Below are 12,670 nucleotides of genomic sequence, written 5' to 3'. Positions count from 1 at the left end.
TCTCGAGCTTGATGACGAGCTTGGAGGGTACTATGGTGTTAAATGCCGAGCTGTAGTCGATGAACAGCATTCTCACATAGGTATTCCTCTTGTCCAGATGGGTTAGGGCAGTGTGCAGTGTGGTTGAGATTGCATCGTCTGTGGACCTATTTGGGCGGTAAGCAAATTGGAGTGGGTCTAGGGTGTCAAGTAGGGTGGAGGTGATATGGTCCTTGACTAGTCTCTCAAAGCACTTCATGATGACAGAAGTGAGTGCTACGGGGCGGTAGTCGTTTAGCTCAGTTACCTTAGCTTTCTTGGGAACAGGGACAATGGTGGCCCTCTTGAAGCATGTGGGAACAGCAGACTGGTATAGGGATTGATTGAATATGTCCCTAAACACACCAGCCAGCTGGTCTGCGCATGCTCTGAGGGCGCGACTGGGGATGCCTTCTGGGCCTGCAGCCTTGCGAGGGTTAACACGTTTAAATGTTTTACTCACTTCGGCTGCAGTGAAGGAGAGTCCGCATGTTTTCGTTGCAGGCCGTGTCAGTGGCACTGTATTGTCCTCAAAGCGGGCAAAAAAGTTATTTAGTCTGCCTGGGAGCAAAACATCCTGGTCCGTGACGGAGCTGGTTTTCTTTTTGTAATCCGTGATTGACTGTAGACCCACATACCTCTTGTGTCTGAGCCGTTGAATTAACAGGCATGTTTTCCTATGTGGACTTTCATTTCCCCTAATTCTCTTTAGAGAATAGTCTTTGCACTGGAATGTTTGGTGACATATGTATTGCAAGGTATTTTAAACCTCATTTTGTTTCTTTATAGTATGCAACTGTAATTCAGCACTTGCCTCTAAAGAAATGTGTATTTAATGTTCAAGCGTTCTTATTGGTTCGTTCAACTCTGATGACAATAAGGCGTGATGTGATTGGCCTGCTTGCAGATCACGAACGTCAGGTCTCCCCAGTATGAAAATGTGATGCAAGGGGTAGGTCACGTTCTGGATACTATTTTCTATTTTACAATGTGTACAAGTTTGCTGTACGTTACTGATTTATACATGTGTGTGTGTATATGGTACTTGTTAGGGATTGAGGGGCTTTCTGGGATGTGCTTTGGTATATGATGGCTGTATATAAGTGGGTTAGCTAGCATGCACCGATGTAATGGTCACATAAGCCCACTGCTAACACAGTTGTTTTCATGCTACAGATTTTACCATTGACAGCCATCAACATCGTTAAGCCCTTCACAACTAACCTGCTGTTTCCTATTTAACAACAGATAATAATGCTCAACTGGGACCACTGGCTGGGGTGATTTATTTGAACAAAACACAACGCAAGGAGAGAACGATTAACATCTGTTACACTAACAACAGTGTAGTTTACTCAACTCATTCAAACTATCATGACTATTGTTTAGAGAGAAGATCTGCACAAGGGCATAAAGTTTAAGATATAGCAAGAGAGGACAATATGGTGCAAGGTAGCCAAAGTGGAATTTTTTATTTATTTATTTATTTTTATTTCACCTTTATTTAACCAGGTAGGCAAGTTGAGAACAAGTTCTCATTTACAATTGCGACCTGGCCAGGATAAAGCAAAGCAGTTCGACACATACAATGACACAGAGTTACACATGGAGTAAAACAAACATACAGTCAATAATACAGTATAAACAAGTCTATATACGATGTGAGCAAATGAGGTGAGATAAGGGAGGTAAAGGCAAAAAAAGGCCATGGTGGCAAAGTAAATACAATATAGCAAGTAAAACACTGGAATGGTAGATTTGCAATGGAAGAATGTGCAAAGTAGAAATAAAAATAATGGGGTGCAAAGGAGCAAAATAAATAAATAAATTAAATACAGTAGGGAAAGAGGTAGTTGTTTGGGCTAAAATATAGGTGGGCTATGTACAGGTGCAGTAATCTGTGAGCTGTTCTGACAGTTGGTGCTTAAAGCTAGTGAGGGAGATAAGTGTTTCCAGTTTCAGTGCTTTTTGTAGTTCCTTCCAGTCATTGGCAGCAGAGAACTGGAAGGAGAGGCGGCAATGAAAGAATTGGTTTTGGGGGTGACTAGAGAGATATACTTGCTGGAGCGTGTGCTTCAGGTGGGAGATGCTATGGTGACCAGCGAGCTGAATCAAAAGTCATAGGCCTAATCATAAATCAAATATGAAATATAGAACCAAAATATAATCTACATATAAATGTAGTAGAGTTGAAAAGGTTATTCCATCAAACTTCAAATGAATAGAATAGTACACAAGGCAGAACACAACAACCCGTTTGGGGGTCAGTTCCCCAAGCCCGCGAACAGGAATATTCCAAGTTCAGACAGCAGGGGGAGTCAGATCGCTATGATCGCCAGGAAATTTACTTTTGGTGTCTATTTTCAATTGTTGCGCTACTGTTGATGTTATGTAGGCAGCTACAGTAGCTGAAAGATGTTAACATCTTGAGGTTTTGTTTCATTAAATGTATTTTATTTCATCTGGGTGCTTGCATCACCTACTAACACCCTGGTACAACCCGTAGCTCCCGTTCTCCTCAGTCTGAGAAAACACTGAGAGAAAGGTATGTGTTGCAGATTACTCCTTTGTAGAAGTCCATAACGTGATATAAATAAAACATCCCGATGTTAATGCTGTAGATATTGTGATAAGGGAGTGTGAGACTATTGAAACATGTTACTTTCAGTGTTTTATTGTTATTAATATAGTTTACAGAGTGCTAAAAGTGCTGCTGTTGCCAGCTAGCATGCCTTTCTGTGCTGCAGACGGTTTGCTGAGCTGCCCACTGGTGCTGGCGTTGCATTATGGGAGATGTAGTTTTGTCCTCTACGGTCTGAATGGGATAGAGGCGAACTTGTTTGTGTTGCAGTGTTTTTGTACATGAGCTGTTGTATTTTGGGACTGTCAACACTGAAAGCACCTCGCAATGTATTGGGGATGTGAGACAGGATATGTGTTTTACCTTTCTTCATGCTCCTGTGTAGAACAACTTGTCAGATGGTGCATTGGAGACTGATGTGTTCCTGTCCTGTCTTTTCACAATACTATTGCAGATCAACATAAGCCAGCAGAATACCACCCTGCATACCACTGCTGGCTTGCTTCTGAAGCTAAGCAGGGTTGGTCCTGGTCAGTCCCTGGAAGGGAGACCAAATGCTGCTAGAATTGGTGTTGGAGGGCCAGTAGGAGGCACTCTTTCATCTGGTCAAAAATATATCCCAATACCCCAGGGCAGTGATTGGGGACACTACCCTGTACAGGGTGTTGTCTTTTGGCTGGGATGTTAAACGGGTGTCCTGACTCTCTGAGGTCATTAAAGATCCCATGACACTGATCGTAAGAGTAAAGGTGTTTACCCTTAAGGTCCTGGCTCAATTCCCAATCTGGCCCTCAAACCATCTCAGTCACCTAATAATCCCCAGTTTACAATTGGCTCATTCATCCCTCTCCTCTCCCCTGTAACTATTCCCCAGGTCATTGCTGAAAATGAGAACGTGTTCTCATTCAACTTACCTGGTAAAATAACGGATAAATAAATATAAATAAAAAATGTATTCATTAAAATAATATGGGGTGGAAGCTATTGACGTTTTAAGAAAGTATTTTTAATATAAAGTCAATTTAAGTTGGTAGAATATCACCAAAGTCAAAAAAATACAAAAATACAAAAGTTATTGCTATTGATTGGAGGCATGAGGTCCCTGAACCAATAAGAGTTAGTTTTACTCATGAAAGTCATATGGGGTGAAAGATATTAAGATTTGTTTTTATGTAAAGTGAATTTATATTTATAGAAAATTCTTAGTGAGAAAATACAAAACTTGTTGTTGTTGATTGGAGGGATGAGGTTCCTGAACCAATAACAGTTGGTTGTATTCATGAAATAAATATGGGGTGGAAGATGTTGATGTTTTTATTGTAAAGTGATTTATTTTACCTTTTGTAGATTTTACAGAAGTAAAAAATATGTAACTAATTGCATTCGAGAGAAAAGTCTCTTTACAGTGTCAAATTTGTTTGAGATCTCTGTCATGTAGTTGAGAAGGTATTGACCTTTTTCAATTACAGGCAATTGTATGCGATGCAGTTTTAAGACGGTCCCTTAACCCTCTGACCAGAGGATGGCACATTTTGTAGCTGCATTTCACCTCAAAAGGGAATATGACACCGAATGGTAAAAACAAGGGTTGTAACTTATTCACTATCATCAGACGAGTTAGAATATTACATTGATATATATATATATATATATATATATATATTATAAGAGGAATTGAAGAGCAAAGTATGAATCTTTAATATAAAGCAAACTTCACCGCTGTAAAACAATGTATGATTGAATCATTCAATTTTGATTCACCAATAAAAACGGTGAGCTAATCTTTTAATAATAATGTATCAACCCTGTTACCTATAGAGAGACAATCTAGAAATGTTTAAACTATTTACATGTGTTTGGTAAGCTTGCATTCCATTCCCCCTGTCACATGGGGATCTATGTTTGATTCTAGATGAAATAGTCAACTCTGTTATATTCAACTCTGTCACTTTATTTGGCACTTAACAGGCACTTGCTATAGTATGTATTTGTTACTCTTGAGATGGGAAACATGTTTTATATTAAGTTGAACATGTGCTCTTTATGACAGAATGTTAGAATTAGGTGAAATAAAAGTTACACTCCCCAAAAGGTACTCAATTGGTGGAATGACCCAAGTACTGAACTGGAGGTGTGAGAGCTAACGATGTGTCTACTGTTGCTCTCTCCTCAGATTCTTAGAGAAGCTATTTCAATCTGATATTTCTCCTATGGTCTAACATAGATGTGTATAGAGGACTCCTCTCGAATATAACATGTCACACATTGTATCAAACTGATGGAATGTCAGGTGTCTCATTGAAAGTCTAACATCTACCATGACTACTGGATGTTTCAATTCTAATAAATAACAAAACAATCCACACCGTAACAACAATATTGCTTTAAAAAAAATGCTTTTATTAAAGAGTAAAACTTTGCAAACAAAAATGACATCATCAAACATCACTGGCCTGAGCAGCTCTGCCCGGGGATGGAGCCAGCAACTTAGCTGCTACCGGTCCGGTCCAGGCTACCTGCAGACCTCCTCCCAGACCTCCTTTTCAGCACCTCCCCTTAGTTAACAGGAGAGGTGGTGGAAATGATCAGAGTTGCATTCAACTTGAATAAAGATGAGAAACTCTGGTCTGTGGAGCCACTGGTCAGAGGGGAGGACTTCTGTTTAAACCATTTCCATTTGGGGATATTTTCTAGGACTGTAGAGGTGGTGATCAGAGATGAATTTAACTTGGATAAAGCTGGGAGTCTCTGTTCTGGGGAGGAGGGTCACTGACCTTAGATGGTTTGTTGCCTGATAAAGAGGATACTTGCTGGCTTGAGGAGACTATAATGTTTTGAGGAGGAAATGTGGCTTGATGACTTAAAGAGGAGGAGGAATTATTGGGCGACACTTTTAATTACCAACGTAACCTCAGTGGAACTGTGGCTTCATTGAGTTCCAGCTCTAGGCAGACAGCACATCAGGAAGGCTGTAAGACATCACAGAGACAGGTAAGTATCTATATATTTACATGTGTGTTGCATGTACACTAAACCTCACATTTGGATAATGTCACTTTTTAAAGTGATGACATGTATATTAACAGTGTAAAACATGAATAGATGTTTAAACATTCTTTACCCCATCCTAATTTTCTTCCAGATGCTTGGCATTTTCTTGTTCTTGGAGGTTGGCTCTGATGTTTCAACCTCTTCTGGAGCTTCTCGCTGCTGGCTGTCTGGCGCCTCCTGTTGGTTCTCTGGCCCCTCCTGCTGGTTCTCTGAACTCCCATCCTGGTTCTCTGCCCATGCCTGTTGCCTCCTTGGCCCCTCCTGCTGGCCATCTCCAGATGCAACAGGCTCTTGGCTTACTTGTTGGCCTGTCGCCCACCCCGGCAATTCCTGACCTTGGTTGTAGTCGTGGCTGTGTTGGGTGGTTGGACACCGGGTGATGTACTGGGTGCTGAACTTCTGGATTTGCTCATCAGCCTCCAGATTAATCTGCTCCAGGTACTTTTCCTTCATCTTCTCCCTCTCCTCCTTCAGTTGTTGATGAGTGTGTTTTTTAAGCAGCGACTGCACTCTCCACTGCTTATTGAAGTCCTCCAACTTCTTCCTTCTCTCCTCAGCCTCCAGCAGCTCCTTCCTCTTCTCCCTCTCTCTCTGCCCGGGTCATGGTTAGCCTTATGGGTCCAGGGATGACTGGAAGGGGAGAAGAAGTAGAGTTCTCATTCAACTTTGTGGATCTGGTGTCAACTTAAATGTAATGGACACAGGGAATGAGGAATAGAAAACCCAGTTGGATCTCAATGATTCTTTACTCTTCTCATTTGAGCATGGCATGGAATTTGTTAATAAATTAAAATAATTCCCATCCCGAATTCACCTGACCCAAAGTTTAACATGAGTCCCAAATGGCACCTATTCTTTGTAAAGTGCCAGGGCCAGCCCTAGGCATATGCGATTGCTTAGGGCCCCATGGCAACTAGGGGCCCCCTGACCCCCAAAAACCTTTTTGGTCAAATTACCCAGGGGCCTTGAACTACAGTGAGCCCCCATTAATTTTGTTAGTCAATTTCATTCAGATATTATCTTAACATGCCATAAGTCATGGCAAAATGTGTAGAATTGAAGAAATTAGCAAAACTGCAAATTCTTTCTCCACCCCATGGGAAAATGTGTAGAATTGCAGCAAACTTGCTTAAAAATGCAATATGTTCTCGACGTCCCCGTTGCAAAGTGTAGATTGGGAGGAAATGTAGTCAAAAACCTGAACAAAATGTTTCTTAGGGCCTCAAAAGGCTATGATGCACTACTTTAGACCAGGGTCATTGAGATCCAGTTGAGTTTTCCATTCTAAATTCCCTGTGTACAGTACATTTAAGTTGATACCAGATCAGCTTGACCATTTTGGACAGTAGTTTTATATTGAAACAATGATGCAACATGATGACTGGTGTGGAACGTATGTGTGTAGAGGAGACTACAGAGGATGATGTCATAAGCAGAGGGAAAACAGGTCTTACCTATGTGGACGATCTTATCGCCCTCCTCAGCTTCTCTCTGACAGGTTCTCTCTATCTTTTGAGGTTCCTCTTCTCCCACTTCTTGTTTATCCAGCCCACGGCTCTCCTTCGGATACTTTTATCAGGTGGGAGAATGTCCTCCTTGTCATCTTCCTTCTCCTCCTCCTCTTCAGTGCCCTCTAAGTCACCCCTCTTGTTCTCAAGCATCTCCCTTCTTTCCTCTTCCGACATCTCCTCTTTTTTCTTTACCTCTAAAATCTTCTCTCTCTCTCTGATTAAAGATAAATGGCCTTCAATGGCTCTCTTTCTCTGCTCCTCTCTCTCTTCCTCTCTCTGCCTCTCCTCCTCTCTAATTCTGAACATTTCTTTCTGTCTAGCAATTTCAATCTCTCGTTTTTTATCCTGCTCCTCTTGTTGTCTTGCCCTCTCCTGTTTTCTTTCCATCTCCAGCCGTCTTTCCTCCTTCTCCCTCCTGATTTGTTGTCCTCTTTCTATGTGTTCTCGTTCCCCCTTCAACACTTCTAACCTCCTCTCTTTACGCCTATTGAAGACTTCCCGTGCTTTTGCTTTAACATTAACTACTACATGTTTCTTCATGCTTACTTCCTTTCCTCTCTCTTCTCTTTCCCTGTACTCTTCCTCTGCTTCCTTAATCACTTCCTGCTTTTCTTCCATCTCTCTCCCTGTTCTATCTCCAGTTCATTCTGTCCCTCAACTTCCCCCAAAATATTTTTCTGCCCCTCCTTTCTTCTTCCTGCTTTCTCCCTTTCTCTCATAATCATATTTTCTCTCTCCATCTCTTTCTGTTGCTGATCTTTTAATTCCATCTCTCTCTGATTCTCATTGCCTTTCTCCCTTTCTTTCTCCTTCTCTTTTGTTTCTGTCTCTCCTCTTGTTGTTGTCGTCTCTGTATCTCTTCTATCTCTCTCTGTCTCTTGTTCACCCTCTCTCTTCCCTCCTTCTCCATGTCAATTTGCTTCTGTTTCCATATATCTTCTTCTTGATCTCTCTCAAACATTATCTTTCTCTCCTCTTGTTGTTGTCGTCTCTCTTTCTCACCCATCTCTCTCTGTCTCTCTTTCTCCCTTTCTCTTTCTTCCTCTTCCATCTCTATTTGCTTCTGTTTACATCTTTCTTCTTCAATCTCTCTTTCAATCTCTCTCTGTCTCTCTTCTTCTCTTTCCATAATTTTCTGTCTCTTCTCCATTCTCTTCCTTTTGGTCTCTCTCTGTCTCTCTTTCTCCCTCTCGCTTTCTTCCTCTTCCATCTCTATTTGCTTCTGTTTACATCTTTCTTCTTCAATCTCTCTTTCAATCTCTCTCTGTCTCTCTTCTTCTCTTTCCATAATTTTCTGTCTCTTCTCCATTCTCTTCCTTTCAATCTGTCTCTGTCTCTCTTTCTCCCTCTCTCTTTCTTCCTCTTCCATCTCTATTTGCTTCTGTTTACATCTTTCTTCTTCAATCTCTCTTTCAATCTCTCTCTGTCTCTCTTCTTCTATTTCCATAATTTTCTGTCTCTTCTCCATTCTCTTCCTTTTGATCTCTCTCTGTCTCTCTTTCTCCCTTTCTCGTTCTTCCTCTTCCATCTCTATTTGCTTCTGTTTACATCTTTCTTCTTCAATCTCTCTTTCAATCTCTCTCTGTCTCTCTTCTTCTCTTTCCATAATTTTCTGTCTCTTCTCCATTCTCTTCCTTTCAATCTGTCTCTGTCTCTCTTTCTCCCTCTCTTTCTTCCTCTTCCATCTCTATTTGCTTCTGTTTACATCTTTCTTCTTCAATCTCTCTTTCAATCTCTCTCTGTCTCTCTTCTTCTATTTCCATAATTTTCTGTCTCTTCTCCATTCTCTTCCTTTTGATCTCTCTCTGTCTCTCTTTCTCCCTTTCTCGTTCTTCCTCTTCCATCTCTATTTGCTTCTGTTTACATCTTTCTTCTTCAATCTCTCTTTCAATCTCTCTCTGTCTCTCTCCTTCTATTTCCATAATTTTCTGTCTCTTCTCCATTCTCTTCCTTTTGGTCTCTCTCTGTCTCTCTTTCTCCCTTTCTCGTTCTTCCTCTTCCATCTCTATTTGCTTCTGTTTACATCTTTCTTCTTCAATCTCTTTTCAATCTCTCTCTGTCTCTCTTCTTCTATTTCCATAATTTTCTGTCTCTTCTCCATTCTCTTCCTTTTGGTCTCTCTCTGTCTCTCTTTCTCCCTTTCTCGTTCTTCCTCTTCCATCTCTATTTGCTTCTGTTTACATCTTTCTTCATCGTTCTCTCTTTCAATCTGCCTCTGTCTCTCTTCTTCTATTTCCATAATTTTCTGTCTCTTCTCCATTCTCTTCCTTTCAATCTGTCTCTGTCTCTCTTTCTCCCTCTCTATTTCTTCCTCTTCCATCTCTATGTGCTTCTGTTTGCGTCTCTCTTCTTCTTCTCTCTCCATCTCCTTCTTCTTCTCATCTTCTTGTTGTCTCTGTTTTAGTGTTTTCTCCATTCTCTTTCTTTCTACCTCTTTCTGTTTGTTGTCCTCACCCTCCATCTTATCCTCCGTGTCCATTTGGTTCTGTTTCCATTTATATTTGTCTGTTTCCATATTTTCTAATTCTATCCGCTGTTCCTTGATTTTCTTGAAGACTTCCTCCAATTCAGACGTCTTTTTGTCATTGATGAGGTCTGTCTCCATCTCCATCTCTCTCTCCACTCTATTTTTCATCTCCTCTTCACTTCGTCTCCAATCATTTTTCTCTCTCTGTCTCTATCAAATGTTCTCTCTGGTTGAGTCTCGTCTTTCAATCTAATCTCTTCTTTCATTCTCACAACCTCTCTGTCTAACACTAGGACATTTTGGTTAACCTGTTTCACTCTCTCATTCTGTCTTCTAAACGCTTCTTTCGCTCTTTCAAATTTGATTTTGTATTGAATTTCTTTTGTTGTCATTTCTTCTTTCAGTCTCTCAACCTCTCTCTCTAACTCTTTTACCTTTTCGTTAACCAGTTTGTCTTTCTCATTCTCTGCAATACGCACGTCTCTTTCTCTTTCAAATGTTATTTCCTTCTCAATCTCTTTCAATCTCTCAATCTCTCGTTCTAACGCTTTTATCGTTTCTTCTGCCTGTTCCACTTTCTTCTTCATTTCTTGACTTTCCAATTCTGCTTTTCTCTCTCTTTCCCTCTCTTTCCCTCTCTCTTCCTGTTTCAATAGGTTTGTTGTTCCAGGCCAGTCTTGGTCGCTGATCCTCCATGACTTTCTGCCATAGCCTCAATCTCTCAATCTCTTGCTTCATTTTAAAAGGTAAAATTAGTGATAATCTATGACCAAGACATACTTTCAAGGGATTTGCAGAGAATGATACACAGAAATACAACCTAGAGCTTGGTAATTGAATCAAACACTGGACAACATCAATAGCAGGGTCATTTTGATCAATTCATCTGGACAATTCATTGTCAATTAATGTATTATCATGGTTTGAAAAATGGAGACATTTTATGGAATCAATTATGTCCAAAATGTGTACAAATACAAACACACAACCTTCTTGCCCATTCAGTTTGGGGTTTGAGAAATTCCTGTTACAATTTGTGTGATGTTACAACAATGTTGCCTCTGATGTTTATGCTTGTAGAAATGACTCCTACAGATGATGCTTCACTAATGCAACTATTTCCAACCTGCACAGATACAGTTATCAACAACAACAACAGTAATGACGTTAATAAGGAAGTGGATATTCAACCGGCAGAAGAAAGGCAGAGGGGTTGAGATAAATGAAGGTTAGGTTCAGGACCCAGGGTTGGGTTAAGGTAAAGGTTAGGTATAGTTTCAGTGAGGTTAAGGTAAGGGTTAAGGAAAGGAATACAAGTTAACATTGGGTTAGCGTACCACTGTCTGCCACTATTCATTTTCAGCTGGGTGAATATACACTGCCTTTTAATAATAACAATGACATGTCTTACGTGGGCCAGTTGTAGGTCCACCATCAGTAGATCCAGCAGTTGTTTGAGTCTGTGGATCTCCTGCATTTTCCTTTGGTTATCCTTCGTTTCTGTGGCTCTCTCTGCCTCCCTCTGTCTCTCTCCCTCCCACTGTCTCTCTGCCTCCCTCTGTCTCTCTGCCTCCCTCTGTCTCTCTGCCTCCCTCTGTCTCTCTCCCTCCCACTGTCTCTGCTGTCTCTCTGCTTCTCTGTCTCTGTGCCTCCCTCTGTCTCTCTGCTCCCTCTGTCTCTCTGCCTCTCTCTGGCTCTCTGCTCCTCTGGCTCTCTGCTCTCTGCTCTCCCTCTGTCTCTCTGCTCTGTCTCTCTGCTCTCCCTCTCTGTCTCTCTGCTTCTCCTGGCTCTCTGCCTCCCTCTGGCTCTCTGCTTCCCTCTGGCTCTCTGCCTCCCTCTGTCTCTCTGCCTCCCTCAGTCTCAGGATCTCAGCCTTCCACTCTTTCATGATACCCCTTTCTACTCTTCTTCTCCTCCTTTCATCTTGTAAAAGGGCTCGGAGATGGTCTGTCTCAGACTGTAATTGTTCAATGTCCTTCTCCTTTCCACCATTCCTCTTCTTTTCCTCCTCCCAGAGGCACACTTGAAGTCTGTCCATCTCCTTTTTCTGGTTTCGGATCGTTCGATCCTTCCCCTCAACTCAAGCATGTGGGCTTCCTTCTCTGTACAGGTCTTCTTCTCTTCTCTCAGGAAGTGAACCTCCATCTCTGCCTGCTGGTAGCTGGGAGCAAAGGAATGTCAACACATTATTTAGGAAGTGAACTCAGACAATTTACTACAATATTACAATAATAATTCAACTTCTGCTCAATTTAACTGTCTTTAATAACACAAATCACACAACTGTGACTTACAGTAGGTGAATGTGATGAGTTGACTGTCCATGATGGCCAGAGGTGGGTCACGTGTCACTCTGGTCCAGGGCGTTACGTACAGCTTGCAGACACTGAGCCTTCCTTCAGCAAGCCGCACATAATGCCCTGGACCACAGCTAGGTTATGTGATGAATGACTTACAGACTGTTCCACATGATAGGAGGGGGTAAGAAGACAGTCCCAGTAGGAGATGGAGATCGTCCAGAAGAAGAAGAGCTGTCCATCTCCTCAGAGGCTGCAGGAAAGGTCTACAAGTTTTATTTCTGGAAAATAAAGAGATGCCTTCGTTCAGCAACAATGTGTGTTTCTATGTTTCTGTCACTAGATGGTGCCATTGTACACAACATTTACTCACCAGGTCAGTGAAACAGTCTTCAGAGTTGAGTCCTCAAGCTCTAGCCTACAACCCATCATGCATCAGCACAACTAATATAATAATACCTCATCACAACTTCATAATCACAGTACACCTGGATTGTGTTCACAAAGTGTTTCAGGATAGGAGTGCTGATCTAGGATCAGGTCGCCTCCTGTCCATCAAAACGTATTCAGTTTAATTTAAAAGACCAAACTGATTATTGATCAGCACTCCTATGAGACTTTGTGAATATGAACCTATGTGAAAGAACCTTTGGCTGACAGTACACAGACAATTCAGATAGTCCGACAGACAGAAGAGTAGATACAGATGGAGTGATTGATAGCAACAGAAATAACAAAGCTATAA

General features: G+C 41.4%; 1 protein-coding gene across 1 annotated transcript; it reads right to left on the bottom strand.

Moving 5' to 3' along the window:
* Positions 1 to 8,449: 8,449 nt before the first annotated feature.
* Positions 8,450 to 11,105, bottom strand: LOC135530815 (DDRGK domain-containing protein 1-like; the record flags this gene model as incomplete). Its single annotated transcript, XM_064958990.1, has 3 exons — positions 11,040 to 11,105; positions 9,296 to 9,358; positions 8,450 to 8,530 (listed from the first exon to the last, which is right to left on the bottom strand). Coding segments are annotated over exons 1-3 (210 nt in total), but the record flags the coding sequence as incomplete, so codon positions are not given.
* Positions 11,106 to 12,670: the final 1,565 nt, after the last annotated feature.

Source organism: Oncorhynchus masou, unplaced genomic scaffold (assembly GCF_036934945.1).
Source record: "Oncorhynchus masou masou isolate Uvic2021 unplaced genomic scaffold, UVic_Omas_1.1 unplaced_scaffold_1431, whole genome shotgun sequence".
Classification (NCBI taxonomy): Eukaryota; Metazoa; Chordata; class Actinopteri; order Salmoniformes; family Salmonidae; genus Oncorhynchus; species Oncorhynchus masou.
Note: the sequence above shows the minus strand (reverse complement) of the source record. Positions and strands in the feature narration are given on the sequence as shown.